Raw genomic sequence first — 19,668 nt, 5'->3', positions numbered from 1 at the left:
CGTCATGGAAATGAATTTGCATTTCACGTGCCCGAGCACAATCGCTGCCGTTTATTCGCTCCCACGGCTATAGCGTTATCAGCTCCGTGCCTGCCGCGGCGCTCCGGCCCTGCCCGTCCGCTCGCTCCCTCTCCGCGCCTCAGGAAGGGCATTTCCTGGGCACGGCCTCCCCCGGACGCCTTGACGGGCCTGGCGAGCGGCGCAGTCCCGGGGCACGTCCCGGAGCACACGCCGGGCATACCCCAGGGCACATCCCGGGGCACATCCCGGGCACACCCCGGGGCACATCCCGGGGCACATCCCGGGCACACCCCGGGGCACATCCCGGGCACATCCCGGGTCGGGCCGGGCCGGGCGGCGGCTCCGGCCGGGCCTGCGCGGGCAGCGGCGCGTGCGCGGCGCGGGGCGGGGCGGCGCTGACGCCGGGGCGGCGCTGACGGAGCGCCCGGCGCGGCCCGGCCCGGCGCGGCCCCGAGGGCGATGGCGGCCGCGGGGGGCGGCCCGGGGGCGCCCGCGGAGACGCCGCCCGCCACCGCCGCGGGTGTCGCCGCCGCCGAGGCCGGCGCGGTGTTGCAGCGGGAGCCGCTGTACAACTGGCAGGCCACCAAGGGCTCGCTGCGGGAGCGCTTCGCCTTCCTCTTCTCCAACGAGCTCCTCAGCGACGTGCACTTCGTGGTGGGCAAGGGCAGCGCCCGCGGCGGCGGCGGCGGCGGGGCGGCGCCCCCCGGGCCCGGGCAGCAGCGCATCCCCGCCCACCGGTTCGTGCTGGCGGCCGGCAGCGCCGTGTTCGACGCGATGTTCAACGGTGGCATGGCCACCACCTCGGCCGAGATCGAGCTGCCCGACGTGGAGCCCGCCGCCTTCCTGGCGCTCCTCAGGTCAGCGCGGGGCGGGGGCGGCCGCGCACGGACGGGGCTCCGCGGCCCCGCTTGGCCGCCGCTGCCTTCTCCTCGCTCCGCGGCCCCTCCCGGCTCCTGTCCCCTCAGAGCCCGGCCTGTCCCTACTGCCCGTCCCTATAGGGAGATGCAGGGAAGGCGCGGAAATACCTTGTGGGCTCCGCGCAAGGTCACACCGCCCCTCCACCGTGTTTTGGTCCCCTCTTGCTCTCTACCCTGCACTGTTTTCTCGAGAGAAGTGCCCTAATTCCATGGCAACTGACTGTACGTTTAGGGAAGCACTCGGTGGGTGTCTGGTTCGGCTCTTCGATTCAGTGTTTTGGTTTGTTAAAGTATTTAAGTGATGGGAATTAGTGCGTCCCCTTGGTGTTGCAACTATCCAGCCATCTTCTAATAGTGACTAAGAAGGGACAGAGGCTGTTGTACCAAGCTTTTCGTTTCATTTGACACTTACCTTGAAATTTGATACTTACTTGGAAGTCTTAGTCATCTTCCTGTTCGCTTTTCCTTGTCAGCAATGATAATAAGTTGTTACATCTTTTTGCCATAATAACACCCATTGTAGTCATACTTGGGCAGAGAGGGAACGTGCAGCAGAAGGCAATAACCAGCTGATTTTCACTCCCAGGCCATCTGAGTGTGACACTGGGAGCGCAGTGATAGCAGAAAAGATATAAAGTGTGTTAGTGATTTCTAGTCTGGGCAGAGTAGGATCTGCTAGTTCCCGTGTTCACAAACTGAGGAGTTCATCTACCATTTCTCTTTACTCAGCGTAGTGGCAAATAAAATTGGTGGTGTTCATAGAAACAATTGCTAATAGTTTATTTGTGCCTTGGGCTGTGGTGTGGTAATATGACTAAACTGTATAACCTTAAGGTTCTTATCAGAGAAACCACTTTTCTAGGCAAAAAATATAAACCATAAAATATATAAAACCGTTCTCTGTAATGAACATTTGGGAAACAAGTAATACTATTTCCTGGAAATAAATATGTAGTGTCTCAAAGTTTTTTGTAATAGGAAAAACTCCAAACTCTTGGCAAGACTTTCTTCTTTTGCTGAGGCCTAAGAGACAGGAACAATTAGAAGCGTCACCTGGTCCTTAGGTAATCACGGGCACAGGAGATAAAGCAAGTGATGTGCACAAAAACCCCATGAGCAGCATTGTCTTTCTGTTGCTGTTGGCAAATGAAGTGTTCTTTGTGGATTTTTTGTGCAGAGGAGCAAGAGGTAGTGGGAAGTGTCTTTCAAACAAATTGGTTCTGAAAGTTAAAAGTAAATGACAGTGCACATGTGTAGGTTCGTATCTATATATGTGGGAAAAACGCTGGACAGTGAAAAGTGGTTATAAAAATGAAAATAGAAACACAGAAGCAGAGATTTCTAAGAGATTCCTAAGATAAGAAGGATGGTATTTGAACACTGAGGAGTGAATGAAGGGATGTTGTTAGGAGCAGCCAAAAGCACTTGTGTTGGTAGGGCTGCCAGTGCGTGATGGCCGGGGGAGCTGCGTCAGTGAGCTCACTGGGCTCGTGCCTTCCCTGAAAATCACCACACTGGTGGCCTGCTGAAACAGCTCAGGTTGCCTGTCTGTGCCAGCTCTTCAGGACACTCTTCCATGCTATGTATATTTCTTTGAGCTTATATTGAAATAAATGTACATTGCAGTACCTTGTTAGAAACATATCTAGGGAAAACTTCTGTAATACCTGCCAGTAATGGACTTTTTCCATGATGGAAACAACATGGGGTCTTTTCCTTGACTGAAAGAGGCAGGAATGATACCTTGCACTGTTGATCTCTTTTATCTATCATTAGTAAATCTCTCAGATAATGATAATTACATTTCACAGGACATTTCTTTAATATTTGAAAATACCAGTTTGAAGTATATTGGCTAGAAATTAAGTCAGGATCTTTGAATACACATAGCAAATGAACATCAAGTAAAGGAAATGTTTAAATAATGCAAAACTTTCTAGGCATAATTTACTAATTATTTAATGTTCCTCAGCTCATTTCCACTTTATTTACTTTATTTGCTTTGTTAAGTCATGTCTGTAGTTTATGTGTTTCATAAGGATCTACTGGCAAATGCTACTTGTAAATTAAAGGAAAAGATTTTTTAATGAAAAAAAAAGGAATTTGACAGCTAAATCCTTAAGAGCTGAAATAATATCAAAGTCACAAAATTTGAATCTATTTCCCAATGAAATAACTGTTGTGTGTGTTTCTCACTATCAAATGAGTAGCAATGATCAAGAAAATTCAAGTTGTCTCATTAGGTTTCTGCTTTATGGTTTCTTTTTGCTGGTTTTACTAAGATATTTTTTGAAGTTTTCATTCATATTTTGCAATAAGCTAAAATAAGCTAACTTGTCCTTTGATCACAGAATAAAGGAAAGTGATGATATGGCACAAGTTAGCAGTCTGTCTTCCAAAAATCTTTTCAGAGAATTTTGGCAAGCAGTAAATAAAGGGGTAACCAAGACTAACTTGAAAAAAAGATTCCTGTATGCTTTTATAATGGTGAAAACATTTCGGCTACTGAGAGGATGCTCACACAAGGGGAGAAGGAAGCACTAACCTGAGAGTAAAGAAAAATAGCATAAAATGTATGAGAGGCTTATACAGAGTGAGTGATTGACTGGTCACTTGGAAAAATTGTTTGTTCTGGTCACTAAGAATGTTTTTCCACTATGCACACACACCCCCCAGCTTCCCATTCCCTCATCCTGGATGCCAATAAAATTAGGCTGTTTCTGTCTCAAAGGGAAAGGGAGGGGGAAGGAGAAGTGATTGTCAGTCCCACTGAGTTAAGTGGAGGAGGAGCAGAGGTGTAAACAGAAAGCTGTGCTAGTTCAGGCGTGCCACAGAGGGGAGAGGTAGCACAGACACAGCTCTTGGCACACAGGAGCAGGGGATTTGTGCAGGGAAGACACACCTAGGACTGCACCCTGTTTCTTTGGAAGGTACAGCAGAAAGCGAAACACAAGCCAGATGAGCCCCTCTGGTGTGTCACTTCATTGGCTTCAGATTGGATTCACTTAAGGAATAAAACCAAAATCATGTTCCAAAACCAATTTGGGATTTGGTTTTTTTTGTTAGGTAAAATGCATACTGTAGTTTGCATGGCAGTATTGCTTTTTTTACAGCCTGTTAATCAACTTTTACATGGTTTGGACTCTGAGCTCCTATAAAGTCATGCAACAAAAGTTATGGTATTTTAAACTGATTATTTTAAATCTTAGAACCAAAATGGAAATGCACTGTTCTAGTGCTTTAATGAAGAGCTTGTCAATTTAGTATATAAAAGTGTACCTGTGAAATATTTGTTTCTTAAAAGTAAATTTGTCAGCAGTTGTGAGGAACAAGTCAGCCCATCATTTTCATCAACAGGTAATAATAGTTCATAGCTTTCATAAATCAGTTCTAATTGAACTGATGAAACTTCAGCATGAAACTTCTATTTAAAAAAAACCCAACAGTTTTCATTGTGGAATTCTTGCATTTGTATGTATGCTCTGGTTTATTATAGTTAATTACCTATGTGTGTTGGGGACAAATGTATTTTTGTAAATCACAGGCTATTCTTGACTGTTATCTGAAAGGCTGATGAAATTTCGCTAAAATTATCTTAAATGTCACCTCAAAGAAAAGTTATTTTTAAAAAGACAACAACTGCTCAGGAAACAGGTTTTTTCCCTGGTATTGGTGGAGGTTCCTATATTCTGGTTCACAGCTTATGCTAAAATCTCAACCAATCCTCTTGCCTCAGGCACTGAAGACAAGCCAGAGCGTGGCAGAAGAGTCAAGGTCATGTGCTAGAATGTACTCCCTTTCCTCTCTGAATACTACAGAGGGGTAACTTTGACGTAAGATGTTCTCACAATCTAAGTCCTTGACACTATTCCCTCATGGAGGGGAAGCCAGTGTGCACTGTCAGTAAATGCATTTCAGGAGTACAGCCACAGAGGAGTGTGCATTCATATTTTCCTGATGAACTGAGAGCATGCATTTGTAGGTTAAGTAATTCTGCAGCTCAGCTGTTGTTTACAGTTGGGGAGCTATGTATAACTAGTACAACCAGATCAGTCCTAGGGAGTAATACATATTTAAAACAAATGTATGCCATTAGGTTAACATAATAGTCTTTCTTGAACCTTTTAACTTACCTTCTTTATTTATAAAGATGCTATGAGGTCAGCTGTTGCACTGTTCTCAGTGCAAATCTTTGGGCTGTTTTCTAAATGCAAAGATACTGTTACGCTTGGCTGCCCCTCTAAAGATACGTTTTTATAATCTGTATTTGTGTATTGATTTCTAGGTTTCTTTATTCAGATGAAGTTCAAATTGGTCCAGAAACAGTCATGACTACTTTATACACTGCTAAGAAGTATGCAGTCCCTGCCCTGGAAGCACATTGTGTGGATTTCCTAACAAAGCATCTCCGAGCAGATAATGCCTTTATGCTGCTTACTCAAGTAGGTAAATTTAAGCTTAGTTTTGATTTACTAGAAGAATAAATTCCCAACTGGAGGAAAATTACTAATTCTCCTTAACTATGTACTCCTTTGAGATTTTAAGTGCTCTTTAAGGTATAAACACAAAGAGTACTTAGACAACTTATCTCAATTATGTCTATACTAGAGGTAAAATGCTTGCTTTTTAAGATTAGCAGTTTGTCAGCTTTATGCTTAAGATGTATTTCTTTATCTTTCCAGGCTCGTTTGTTTGATGAACCTCAGCTTGCTAGTCTTTGTCTCGACACAATAGACAAGAGCACCATGGATGCCATAAGTGCAGAAGGCTTTACAGATATCGACATAGGTAAGTCACTTGTGTGTCCATGAAATGACAGTGCCCCAGGATAGTTCCTTCCCCCATCTGAGTGTGCAGAGTCCCAAGCACTTCTTCCCTTCTTGAGCTTCACTCCTGAGCTGGGCTCCACTGCACAGTGTCTCCATTTCAGTAGTGGTGGTGTCCCAGGGCTCCCACTGTGGTGACACCACACTTCATTGAAGCCAAAGCTTTCACTTGCCGAGGGTTGTGCTTCATGCCTGAGGCATCCATATCTGCTTTTCATGTGCAACAGGAATCATACTGTTCTGTTGCCACATGGTATTTATCTATTCAGTTGCACAGATCAGGTACAATTAATGAAAATTGCTCTAAAAAATGAATACATGAACTGCTAGTTTCTCTGTTTAATCTTCTATCAAAAGCTAGCAGTTGTAAATTTACTTACTCAATTTCATTGCTACTATATGTATCTAAGGTTTTACTCCAATTCAACTAGATTGTGGGAAAAATTCAGACTAAAGGAAGGTGTTTCACTGCATAAAGAAATTTTAAAACCATTGTTAATTCATGATCAGTAGGATTTGTACTCAGACTGAGCAATCTTTAGTCTTGGTAAGTCTCAATCTGTTTTGACTTTCCAATATGCTATTTTCTGTAACTGCAAACATGCCTTACTTAAATTCAAGGCAGATAAAAATTCCCAAAGACAGAAGATTCAGAATATAGGAAGCCATTTATTTTTTGGCTTGTATTCAATGATAATTTGTGCATACCTATTATTCAAAGAAGGCCAGAAGAAGTAATAAGTAATAAGAAGTAATAAGTTGCTTTTTAAACATGTACTTTGCCTCAGATCTTGTGTTTCACCTTCAAGCTTTGTGGATAGCAAATATGTCAGTGCTTAAGATGACTTGCTTGTATCTTTAAACTGGTTTTTGTGAACCACTGCTGCTTGTGGCTATAGTTGATCCAGATGGGCAGGTGGCTGCCCAGATGAGATTATGACACTGTCATTGTGAGTAACTTGGTTTTTCAGTGTCATCATGAGTAACCTGGTTTTTCAGTAGTGTGCATTCAGTGTTTGGTCACTTTCAGTTTTGATCTTGCCCTAGCAATGGAAATCCTTCAGGATAGTTGTTATCACTATAGAGATTAGTTACATCCTTAGGAATCAAGAAGAAAGCTCATATCCTGTCTTCATAGCAGGAAAATTGACTTTTAGTTTGGTATCTATATGTCGTTGAGAGATTATTTTTTATGTAAGATAAATTATGTGTAATATATATACACACATAATAATAAGACAAAGCTAATAGTCTTGTTATGAATGTTCTTAGTGTGTAATTAGTATTTTAAGCTTACATAGTGTAGCACTGTTACTGGCTTGGATGAAAACTGATGTAAAGCTGCTAATATTTTTTTCTTTAGACACATTATGTGCAGTTCTAGAAAGGGACACTCTCAGTATTCGAGAAAGTAGGCTCTTTGGAGCTGTTGTTCGCTGGGCAGAAGCAGAATGTCAAAGACAACAACTGCCTGTGACATTCGGGAACAAACAGAAAGTCCTTGGAAGAGCTCTTTCCTTAATCCGTTTTCCATTAATGACTATTGAAGAGTTTGCAGCAGGTGAGTTTTGGAGTTCTTTGTCTTACTGTTAGACCATCTCTCAGTGCTGTTTAACTGTGTTTAGATGCTTAACACTCAGTTCTGTTATTAATATTGTACTAATAGCAGTTGGGATGCACAAACGAAAGCAAAACCTTCTGCAGATTATGCTCTGGCCGTTGGAAAATATTATTGTTGTCTTCAGTTTGTGATATGTGTGGTTTAAATACAACAGCTGGAGTAATCCTTCCAACCATCTTATAAGTTTTATGTTTCCACAGGCCCTGCTCAGTCTGGAATCTTGTCAGATCGGGAAGTAGTAAATCTCTTTCTGCACTTTACTGTCAATCCCAAACCTAAAGTAGATTATATTGACCGACCGAGATGTTGCCTTAGAGGAAAAGAATGCAGCATTAACAGGTTCCAGCAGGTGGAGAGTCGCTGGGGCTACAGCGGAACGAGTGACCGGATCAGGTGGGGCTTCAGAAACTCTGTGAAGGAGAGACAGAAATGGGTGGGGGGAAAGGAGAAAGGGAACAAATCATTCAACTTTGACTTTTTGGTATAAGATACAGTAGCAAACATGCTGGCTCTGTTGCACACATTTTATCTTTTCCATTTTTTTAGCTATTACAGACATGAGATAAAAACAAGAATGAGGTTCGGGAGGATTGGGTGCATTCTAGAATGATTGAGTGTTGTCTGGATATTTCTTTTTGAAATACCAAGTTTTGATCTGTTTTCATTTTGGAGATACTGAAAAGAATCTAGTTATGTTTTGTTTATTAATACTGAATATCTTGAGGAATTAGCAAAGCTTTAACCTATGAAGCTGGCAAAGCATTTTTCTTAGTATTGAAATCTAAACAAAAAATGCTATTTAAAAACAATGCAATGCCATTCTCAGTTTACTTCCCTACTCTTCAGTGGGAGTCTTTTTCCTACTTGAAGTAAGGTAACACACTCACCAGAGTTATTTGAATTCCTTTCTTGTGTCTTATCAGGTTCACAGTTAACAGAAGAATTTCCATAGTGGGATTTGGATTATATGGATCTATTCATGGACCCACAGACTATCAAGTTAATATACAGGTACAGTGTATTATGTTTAAATAGGCTTGTACACTTGTAGGAACTTACAGAAGGAAGCTACACTTGTAGCACTTGCAGAAGCACTAGCTCTTTGGTCTATATTTGGGAGGGAGCAATTGATTGGCCAGGAGTCTAAGCTGTGTTTTGTCACAAGTGAGCATAAGTGGGTGAGAAGGCATAAGAACACTATGGAACACTGCTCCCTTTCTCCTGTATTCTCCTGTCTTTCAATCATTTTCAGTGTAGGTGTTTCCCAACATCCATCTTTTTTCCTCTTTTCTCAAGCCTTTCCTAATAGGGAATATGTACTGATATTGTACTTGGGTATGTTATGTTCTTCAGTAGCCTGTGTGCTTCTTAGAAAGATTTGATTTTCGTAATTTTTCCTTTTAGTTTCTTTTGAACAAGCCTCCTCATTTTTCTCTTTTTGAAGTTTAGCACAGCTGTGGGGGATTTGCTTTTGTTGTTCATGTGGGAGTGTTGACTCTCAGTATATTATGGACACTGTTACATAGTGTTTCCATTATGAAATTTTGAATCTGATCCTGCTCATCACTCAGTACCAAATCAAGGGTTGCGTTTCTTCCTGCTGAGCAATTGGTTAGCAGGCTCATGAAGTGGCCAGTGATAGCATCTAAAAATGTCCCCCTGCTTCATGTCCTGATGTGACCCTTGCCTGGTCCCAGCAGGCAATTGAAGACACCACTAAAATCATATTTCCTGCTCTTGTAGCCTGTTAGATCCCCTAGCATGTGTGGTCAGGATTGTCTTCTAGGAGTATTGATCCAGCACTATATTTTTTTTCCATTTTGAGTGTGGAATTTCAGTCTATTTGAATTATTTTTCTTGTAGAGATTAGTTTTGTTTAGATTCTAAGCTTTTTAACAAGATCTTAGAGTTACATGACCAGCACAGTTTTACCTTGTGCTATTACTACACTGGAACTAGTGATTCTTACTCGACACTGAAATTGAAGGCAAAATAAACATTGTGTGATCTGAGTAGAACTTTTATACTGAATCAAGATTAGAAATAAATTGTATAAAACATAACAGCACAAGTTTTTGTTTTCTTTTATGAAGGTGTCATTGACTGCCAACATTATCTGTAAAAACTTGTTTTATAAACTAGCCACGGGCAGCAAATGAGATTCCCTCATGTGGGCTGTGAAAGTGTACAGAGATCAGCAAACCTAAGCACAGGATTAGATGTTGTATATGCAGGTCAGGAGCTGAAGGTGTGAGAGCTGTTCTCCATCTCCCAAGCACAGACTTTCACCTGGCTGGCGCAGTGCCCAGAGCCATCGCTCCCAGCTGCTGTGTCAGCTCCAGGGCTGTCAGGAAATCTCAGCTCCCTTCCAGCTGAGACTGCACTGTCCTTGTGTTAGGCTGGGTGGGGTAGGCAAGTGTTTGCTTGTAACCTTCTCACGTGCATGCAGTCAGAACCTTTCTCATGCCATAAAGCTACATAAAGCTACAATGTTCCTGCTTTGGCCCAGATCATTGATTATGAGAAGAACCAGACGCTGGGACAGAACGACACTGGATTTAGCTGTGATGGAACAGCCAGCACCTTCAGAGTTATGTTCAAGGAGCCCATAGAGATCCTGCCCACGGTTTGCTACACAGCTTGTGCAACCTTGAAAGTAAGAATGTCTAACAGGACAGAAGAAAGTGTTACTTTGATGCAAGAGTTATTCTTTTAACAGTCTTCTGATGGGAAAGCGTCTTCTAAATCTCGAATTGATTTTAACGTTAGGGCTAAAGAAGGACGCAGTTAGAGCTCTGCTGTAATTTGTAAGATTGTTACATCTCTTCTGGGCCACAACATGGAATCATCATTCACTGGATCCTTTGTGCCTTCCCAATTTTGTTGGATGTGGGAGTTAGAATAGTTCTAATGGAGGTCACTGGTTCTGTGTGGGAAAAAAGCACTATCTAGAAAATGTAATCTGGCAGCTCTCTATCAAAATTTAAGTTTGTTTTCTTTTATCAAGGATATTCTAACCACTAACTAAATTCAAGAAAACAGCTTTTTTTATTTCTTTTTATATACTGGAGCTGAAATAATAGACAAGAATTACTTGTTCTTAGAAAGTCTTCTCTTAGTGTTGTGGACAAATTTATTTCTCAAAAATATTTTAATGTTCTTCTAAATATAATTCCCTAAGCAGAAATCAGAGTTTGGTGGGCTGGAAAAAATTCTGCACATAAAAAGCAGCTGAGTCAGGGAACTAAAGAATACAGACAGCCTGTGTGATAAGGAGAAATACTTGAAAGCATTCATTACTAGTTGGATAAAATCAACTGGTTTAAGTCTGCTGTCAGAAAAATATATTTTTATTATTTAGACATAGGCCCTTGCTTCTGTTGCCTGTGATTTTGTATATAATTTATATGATGTGGGTACAGAAATTTTATACTACTAAAATAGCCCAAGTCAGTTGTGTTTGACCATCAGCAATTTTTGGGTCTTGCCCACTTCCATTCTGTTGCTAATCTCTTGTGATGTTTTTCAGGGTCCTGATTCCCACTATGGAACAAAAGGTTTGAAGAAAGTGATCCACGAATCTCCTACTGCTAGCAAAACATGCTTTGTCTTTTATAGTTCACCAGGTAACAACAATGGTACATCAATAGAAGATGGACAGATACCAGAAATAATATTTTATACTTAGTTTCACATGATGATCTGGAATGTGTTGGTGTCTCAGTGGACTTCAGCTCACTATTGGCAGCAGTTAAAAAAATTCTGTTGAATTACTTTAATATGTAAAAAAAAAAAAACTAATTTGTTTGAGGGGTACCAGAAAAGCTATTTTTTTCCGCATCGTTATTGGTAGATTGTAATTTAGTTTTTCCTCTAAACAAAATGTTAATGGAATAAGTACTCTGTATATTGAAAAATTTGTTTTAAGTAGTACCTTGTGGTTGGTTAATTACTTTGTGTTTTCACCCCTTTGTTTCTCATGTAGTAAAATTCATTTTTTGAACTGGAAAATCCTTACTTATTATGAACAACTTGTGTATGTTTTCTCCAATCTGTCCTTAAAAGACAGTAAAGCTGCTGCTGTAGTCCCATCTTGCACTTCTTTCCAAAATGACCTTGGATTGACCCTATGGACATGGATTGCTATTGTATTTTTTGAAGTCTGTCAGCAAAGCTGCATTCATATTGCCATCATCTTGACTTTTTCCAAGAGCCGTGGAGAATTAATGGACTTTGCACTGCAGAGAACATCTGCAGCAGCACTGAAGAAATAAATATTAAGTCAAATTCAGAAAGAAACAGATCTTTCCCGAATCTCTCTTAATTCAGAAGGGCTGTTTTGGAATATAGAACTGGTTATGCAAATAGCCACTGTATATATACATATGTGCCTATAAAAGATGTATAATGTGAAAATGAGAATACGAGACTTGTAATGATGTTATTTTATCATTGGATATTCTAGTACTAAAAATATGAGTATAAACCTAAGGATTATTGGTGTGCAAGGAGTTTTACAGATTGCATACACTAATTGATGCAATTGCTGTATGTATATAGTATTTAGTGCTTTGCAGTATGTACCATGTGGTAACATAATGGCTTGGTGTACAAAGACCTGTACCCTCTCCCACGTTATACTAAAATTTAAGAATGCAGGAGACAAAATAAGAAAATTTCCTTTCTTAAGGGGGAAGTCACACAGGTTTGGGGTGTCCAAAGGCTGTGTGTTGAACATCCGGCTCTGTGCACACTCCGCCAGCGCTCTCCTGTCCCTGGGCACGGCGCTGTTCCGGGACAGAGACGGGGCTCGGCCGGGCCGTGCGGGAGAGACAGGGAGAGGCTGTCCCGGAGTACCCGCTGTGGGCACAGAGCTCGGCTGGCCCGGAGTACCCGCTGTGGGCACAGAGCTCGCCTGTCCCGGAGCAGCTGCTGTGGGCACAGAGCTCGGCTGTCCCGGAGCACCCGCTGTGGGCACAGAGCTCGGCTGGCCCGGAGCACCCGCTGTGGGCACAGAGCTCGGCTGGCCCGGAGCAGCCACTGTGGGCACAGAGCTCGGCTGTCCCGGAGCAGCCGCTGTGGGCACAGAGCTCGGCTGTCCCGGAGCACCCGCTGTGGGCACAGGGCCGGCCCGGCCGGCCTGTCCAGGAGCACCCGCTGCGGGCACAGAGCTCGGCTGGCCCGGAGCACCCGCTGTGGGCACAGAGCTCGGCTGGCCCGGAGCACCCGCTGTGGGCACAGAGCTCGGCTGGCCCGGAGCAGCCGCTGTGGGCACAGGGCCGGCCCGGCCGGGCCGTGCGGAGCGCGCAGGCGCCTCGGGGCGGGCCCGGCACGGTTGCCGGAAGGGCCGCCCCGGCCATGCGGAGCCTCGCTGGGTTCCTGTGGGCGCGGGCGGCGCCGGTACGGAGCGGCGGGGCCATGCCCGGGAAGGTGCGGGCAGGGCCAGGAGAGGGAAGGGGGGCAGGGGCGGGTGGTGCCCGCGGTGACCGTGCCTGTTCCTCTGTTTCAGGGAAAAGCAGCCGCCAAGGGCCCCGCGGAGCCGGGCGCCGCCGCGGGACCGGTGGCGGCGGCGGGCGGCGGCTCCGTGAGGGTGGCGGTGCGCGCCAAGCCCGGTGCCCGCTGCAGCGCCGTCACAGGTGGGTCTGCGGGCCGGAGCACCGGGCACTGCATCGCTGCACCCTGAGGAACAGGGGCGGAGGGAGGGAAAGCGCAAAATCCCATCCGGAAACTGAAGCGAGGAGTTCGGCTCTCCCCCGTGTACAGCGCTGGGTGGCGCGGTGAGCACGGGGTAAATCCTGATCCTGAATCCTTCCGTTTGGCTTCTGTGGTTTCGTGCAGGCCGTTTGTGTCTCAAGGGTCCGTGCGGTTTTATTAGAGCCATAAAAGTTGGATCTAATAAAACGTGCTCTCCCTCTACAGCCCTGGCCTTGCTCCTGCACGCATTGGGACTGCTGTGACATCCCCCGTGTGTGCGGCACCCACGGGCTGTGGCAGTGTCCAGGCCCCTTGGGAATTTACGGGGAATTTACTGACAGCGTGACTCTCTGAGCAGACTGATTTAACAAGCGGCTTTTGGGGTGGAGGTGGGGGCTAACCTCATTTGAGTCGTGTTACGTGGTGCCAAGCAGGACAATCACTGCTTGTATTGTCAGGAATTTATATTTGATTGTAGTGGCCAACAATCAAGGGAATTCATGAAATGTGAAAATTCTTCACCTGCTAATCTATACATTTACTCGGTTTTAAATCAAAATGCTTTCGAAAGCATAAACGTTCATTTTTAGGAAACTATGATGTTTTGAATATTTTGAGCATAAAATCCTCCAACTATTTTCTATAGATGTGACAGCAGAGGCAGTAGGTGTAGCTATTGCTGCACCTCCATCGGAAGGGGAGGCAAATGCAGAGCTGTGTCGCTACCTCGCTAAGGTGCTTGAAGTGAAGAAGAGTGATGTTGTTTTAGAGAAGGTACTTCCTTTTTTTCCTTTCAGCTTTGCCCTACTGCTGTTGAAATTCAAGATTTTGAAACTTACACATTGAGTACAGGGAGCTACTCCAAGTTCAGTCTGAAAGACACTTTAAAAAGTTTAGTTGAGTTAATAGAATGATTCATTGAGAACAAATTTAGTGTAGCAAGAACTATGGCAGATCTTGAGATCTTTTAACCGGAAGGGTTATCATGATAATGTTTTGCAAATCTCTGTAGTTCATGTTTTCTGTGTCCTTCAAGATTCTCTTGTTTTCATGTCAAATGAATTTACAGAATTTGTGTTCTGCAGAGAATGTGCATTTTATTAACTTTTCACTTTTTTTTATAAACTTCTGTATTTGATTCTGACATTTAACTGTCACACATAAGCAAGAGCATATGTAAGCACTTGGGTTGTAGCTGGGCCTCAAGAGTTTCTCTGTATTAGAATTTATATGTCTTGACTTTGGTGAGTGGAAACTCTTTGTTTTATTCATTGCACTGAATAAATAATTTGCTTTATTAATTCATTGTACTTGGAGTCAGTCTTTCCAGCCATTTTCATTTATAGTTTATAAGCACAAGAGCACAATGAAAAATGGTGCTTTTTATTTTTATCTGTTGGTTTAATGGAGTAGTTATAGAAGTCTTTTAAAGCCTAATAGTAAAGGATAAGATGACCAAGGAAATGTTGTGAAAAGGTAGAGACAAAAAGATTTGAGTCTTGTTTTTCCTAAATCACGGGCAAACTGCTTCATTTGTTGATCAGCATCTTATAAATTGCACTGTTTTCTTACCTTAAAGGGTGATTCTCTGAAAGATGGGTTTTTTCTGTGTTTGTCTAAACCAGGGCGGTAAATCTCGTGACAAAGTGGTGAAGATATCGGTATCAGCAACACCACATGAGATTTTAGAAAAACTGAAGAAAGAAGCTTCCAGTTGACCTAAAACAAGAGTAGGAAATAGGAAAAAGCATCCTGGTACATGGACTGATATTCTTTCTTACTTGATGCAGTGCTGTTGAGAGTGTGGCTAATGACTACAGGAAGATACTTCTGTCCCCTCCCCTTGTTAATATAGGTGCTGTACAGTTGAAGTTTTTCTGTAGGTTTGGTTAGAAAACTGAGACTGTATCTACTTCTGTCACTACAGACTTCCTTCTGCTCTGGATGGTTTCCTATGGGTAAGATTTGTCCTATTTCCTGGTCCCTAAACAAATTGTTTAGGAAATGTGTTTTTTAGTGGAGGAAATGTTGGTTAACACAGCGAGGGGCTTGGAATGACAGCCTTCCATATGGGAAGTGGTACAGAAGGACAAACCTGGATGGCAGAGACATAAAAGAGACTCTTCTCTCTGATATCTCACAGCAGGTGCAGCTTTTCACTGTGGGCACTTACAGGCATCTAAAATAAATGTCTTTTGAAGCCAGTGTGCTGTTGTTGATCACACAGACAAACTGAAAGTAGAATCTCCTGAGCAACGGAAAGAAAACCAGAAGATTTCAGTGTGAAAAACCAGCGCAGGACCTGGTCATTGCACACGTGGGGGCACTTTGTAATAGTCTGTAAATAGTTTCCTTAAAAGTAGAGATATGGTCATATATATCTTTGCCAATTGTATGTCACCTGTAATGAGTGTTTTTAATAAAGGCACAGAAAGTCCCTTTATTAAAAACAAGCTTTTATAAAAAAGCTTATATTTATAAAGCTTATATTTTTAACAAAGAAAAGAGTTGTTTCCTAGAAACGTCTTCATAGAATGCTTCTTTGAAACTGCCTTTTTTATAATCTTTCCTTGGTCTAAAAATGAATAGTAGTGCAACCCCTAGAGAACAGAGCTGAGTCATTTGTAGAACACAACAAAACAAGAAGTCTGAAACAAAATGGGCAACTATACTCCAGTTTCAGGGCTGATGAGAAAAAGGCTGAACTTCTCTATTTATCATGCTTCAGAGGGCAGAGGAGGATTTAACTGACATGTCCCAAAGATGTGTGTGATACCATACATGGTTCTGGGAGGACTTAGTTTTTTCCTCTGCATCACTGCTGACGTCTGAAATTGTCCTGTATCTGTCCTATGGTTGTCATGTTAAAAATAAAGTAATGGCTAAAGGAAAAAAGATAACTATTCTGAAGGTTTGCTTAAGGTTTGTCATACATTCTCCTGGAAAAGAATGTTATGAATGCATAAGCATTTATGCTGATGCATTGCCAGATTGATGCAGTGAAGGCTTCATAGCTCATAATTCAACTTCTTCATGGGCAAAAGTCTTTCACTTTAGGGAACTCTTTCAATGTCCTGTTATTCTAAATATTGCAACAGTTGCTTTTGGAGTTAGAGAACTGGTGTTTTTCAAAATGGCAGTTCCTTCAAGGTAACTAATTTCAAAGATGTTATGAAAAATGTTACTTTCTGGAGAAATAAGTCTAAAGTCTGAATTCTGTTTGTTTAATGGTTCACACCTGGGCCCTTTATTTTCTCAGGCATTTGGGCAGCCATACATTGCCTCAGTCCTCTTTCCTTACATATCTTTTCAGTCTGCACAGGCTGATTTTATTTTACTGTTCCATCAGTTTTGGTTCACCCCTCCCTGCTGCTAGATCTGCTCTTGCCCAGCAGAGGGGTGCCATGTCTTGCAGAAAAATTAAGGCCAAGCAAACCAAAATGAAGTGTTAGTGGTTTGTTGTTGGGGGTTTTTCCTTTTATTTCCTAAACTTTTCTACTTATGATATGTAGAAAATGGCAATAAAAAGACTGAGGAATTCTGTATTTATAAATTGCATTTGGAATTGGCTGCTGCAACAGCCATTATAAATTTTTTTTAAAGCTTATATGCTCTGTTGAAATAATGTATTTCATTACACACTTCCCTGTGACTTCAGACACAGACTGAGGGAGGAGCTGTGTGGACAGATACAGTCTGAAGTACATTGATCTTCAGTGATGATTACCTGAAATAGCCAATTTAGTGTTTCAGTGCCCTCTCTGTCTTGTCAGCATGTTCTGTCTAGGCTTTGCTGGCTTCTGCTTGGCTTCTTCACCTTTCCTAAACACCTTCAGCTGGCATTCTGCATCTGTTCTTCCTGATTAATGAAAGTAACTTGAATTCCTGATAGTGTGGCAGATAAACCCTGGTAATATGCAATTTATGTAATGTGAGTAACAAAATTATTTTGGAATGGTTGTATAAGTAATACTGGGGTGTTGCCATATAGAATCATACCTGACAGCCTCTATGTCAATGTTTTTTGTGCTGTACATCCCTGTATCAATTGTATCCCTGATACCTTGGCTGTGGATTTAGGTAGCCTGGGAGGGTGAAACTGCTGCTCCATTGCTGTAGGTCCCCAGTTTGTGGTGACTGGGAGTGGGGCTGGCCCAGCCTCATCCCCAGTGGGTGCAGCTGTGAGCAGCAGGTGAGCAGCACTGCCAGCAATGAGCCATGGAGTGCCCAGGGGCACTGAGCAACCACCCAGGGAACAGAGGGCACACAGGTGCAGGGCATCAGCATGAGGGGATAAAAGGCTGGGCTGAAGAACAAGAAGGGCAGATGCTTGAAGCCTTCTGAAATGGTGAGGTGCTACTCTGCATGGGTTGAAGCTTTCTGGAATTGTACGATGATGCTCTGTGTATTGTGGCTGTCTCAGCTGTGACACGTTGTATATAAGAGAGGTAGACAGGAGCTAAGATACTTATGTGTCCAAATAATGCCAAAACTATGATTTAGGCCTAACTACTGCAAGTCTTGCATTGAAATCCTAACCTGTCAACTGTCCCTTCATGAACATGGTAAAATATCTTTCATTCTGTTGAAAAAATTGTGGTAGCAAGTATCCCTTACTCCAGCAGAGTATGTTTTCATAGAGCAGAGCTTTGTGATGTTGTAAGAAGCTTCTTCCAAGAATTACAAGATGCTTTACAAATCCCTGCTCAGAATGAATTCTTATTCCTGGACCAATTTAAAAACATTGTCCCTGTTGCTACATAACTTACATACCTGTTGGTACCTGCTTTATCCATGTGCATTAAGCTACATGATTACTCAGCTATTGAAATCAAGCACTGTCCTCTTTACTTAATGCATGGTCTGACCAATTTCAGTAAAATCCATCTAATGGTGATTTAATATCTGTCTGCTTGCAGACCTGCACAGTCAGTGCAATTTTAAAGTATAATTATGTTATTTAAACATTAGCAAAATAGAAGTTATCTGAATAAATTCTATGCCAGTCTTATGGTATAGAAGGGTCTTAGTCTTTCATCCACTCAGTTATAATTATTTTCTAAAATCCAGCTTTGAAAGTTGGTTTCATTGTAGTAGTGTAATATGTTAATTAAGGATATTTAATTATACCCTCTGAAAGTGTCTCTTTGTTCTTTTTCTTTCAATCCACTCCATTTATCATCTGCAGGGTATTCCTATCTCCCCTTTTAGTCCCAAGTGTTTCTAAATCCTCATTTCTTCAGGTATCATCAGTCTAAATAATCCTGGATAATTGACAACTTTGTCAATAACTGGCAGCAGCAATTTAGCAGAAAGCACAGTTTAATATCTTCCAGCTTCCAGGAAGATAAATACACCTGATCTTCCTGCTCAGTGCTTCACATCTCACTCTTGTTTCCCCTCTCATAATGTTTATTTGCATGTGTTAAACTTGAACCAGCTGACTTTTTGAAATTGTTTCTGCATTACTTCTACCTACTGTATTCCCCTCTTAATGTTTCAGTCTTTATCTTGGGAGGATGATTCATTGCCAGATGGGTTTAAAAATGGGCTCCTGTCTCCGTTGGGGACCACAGTGCTTTATCCTCCTGTAAAAGCTGTCCTGGTTGTTACTCTAGGAAGGGGCTGTACGTGAGGCAAAGTGCTCTTAATGCAACTGAGGCACAATAAAAAAGCTGCTGGAGAAATTAAATGCTTGCCTGAAAGGGAGGAGTCTGGTACTTCTCTGAGATATTGGAAATTTGTTTCTTCCTGATCCCTTATGTATTGGCTTCTCAAGTAATTGTTACTGAGTTGTGATAAATTTTCTTTCATCTATAAATGGTGCATTTATTTGTTTTTTTTCAAGAGCTGGGGAAGTTAGAGTGATGAAGTATCCACCATTGCTTCATCATGTGCCATCTCTTACTACAGCCTGAGGGTAAGTTTTTGGAATATTGTTTAAATAACATTCTGAGTTTCCAAATCTGAAGTATGGCAGGTGAAAAGTGAAATATATTGAGTATCAGTTCAGCAGTTGGTCACTATAGAAACATGCTGTAAAGAGAGCAGTTAGCCATGAACCCAAGGAAAGAGGAGCAAACAATAGAGGGTCAAAGCCTCATTTCATGCTGCTCAGATAAAGCAGTTGTCTGCCTTAAGAGAACAACCAGAGTTACAAAGTCTAATTCTGGGGTGATTGTCATTAAGTTGTTTTTTTCCTTATGCCTCGTAGGTGTGCAGTGCATGTGGGAAGGGCTGCAGCAATGCTGTTCCTTTGGCCAGGTTTTGTTGCTGTAATGCTTTGAAAGCCAGGATGCACTGAGGCATAATTTATAACAAATTTCAAAGCTCTCAACGTGTTAGGACATACTTTGTGTCCAGCTGTCTGACAGGAGCATTACCAAGTTGAATTTTACAAAACAAGCTATTTGTGTGGAACCTTTTTTTTTCATCAGTGCTGCTTTCCATAGCTTCTCTTAAAATCTATGAAATGTTTTTGCTTCCCTTCTGATGTTCAGAAGGGGTGTGGGGTTACATTTGATGGAGGTATCAGCAGCACCTTCCTGCCACATCTGGGTGCTCCTGCAGCCTCTCACCTTCAGCTCTG

The 19,668-nt window shown here is 42.5% G+C and overlaps 2 protein-coding genes across 2 annotated transcripts; both read left to right on the top strand.

Moving 5' to 3' along the window:
* Positions 1-480: 480 nt before the first annotated feature.
* On the top strand, positions 481-11,876 carry BTBD1 (BTB domain containing 1). Its single transcript, XM_066558911.1, has 8 exons — positions 481-878; positions 5,224-5,380; positions 5,621-5,726; positions 7,128-7,325; positions 7,586-7,778; positions 8,309-8,396; positions 9,895-10,041; positions 10,915-11,876. Exons 1-8 carry the CDS (start codon positions 481-483, stop codon positions 11,071-11,073), a joined length of 1,446 nt encoding a protein of 481 aa, XP_066415008.1. The 3' UTR covers positions 11,074-11,876.
* An 855-nt stretch (positions 11,877-12,731) lies between these two features.
* C13H15orf40 (chromosome 13 C15orf40 homolog) lies at positions 12,732-17,004 on the top strand. Its single transcript, XM_066558926.1, has 4 exons — positions 12,732-12,815; positions 12,895-13,021; positions 13,726-13,853; positions 14,705-17,004. The coding sequence occupies exons 1-4, from the start codon at positions 12,744-12,746 to the stop codon at positions 14,795-14,797; spliced, it is 420 nt and encodes a 139-aa protein (XP_066415023.1). The 5' UTR covers positions 12,732-12,743; the 3' UTR covers positions 14,798-17,004.
* Positions 17,005-19,668: the final 2,664 nt, after the last annotated feature.

This window comes from Molothrus aeneus, chromosome 13 (assembly GCF_037042795.1).
Source record: "Molothrus aeneus isolate 106 chromosome 13, BPBGC_Maene_1.0, whole genome shotgun sequence".
In the NCBI taxonomy this organism is placed as follows: Eukaryota; Metazoa; Chordata; class Aves; order Passeriformes; family Icteridae; genus Molothrus; species Molothrus aeneus.
This window is presented reverse-complemented; position numbering and strand designations above follow the sequence as displayed.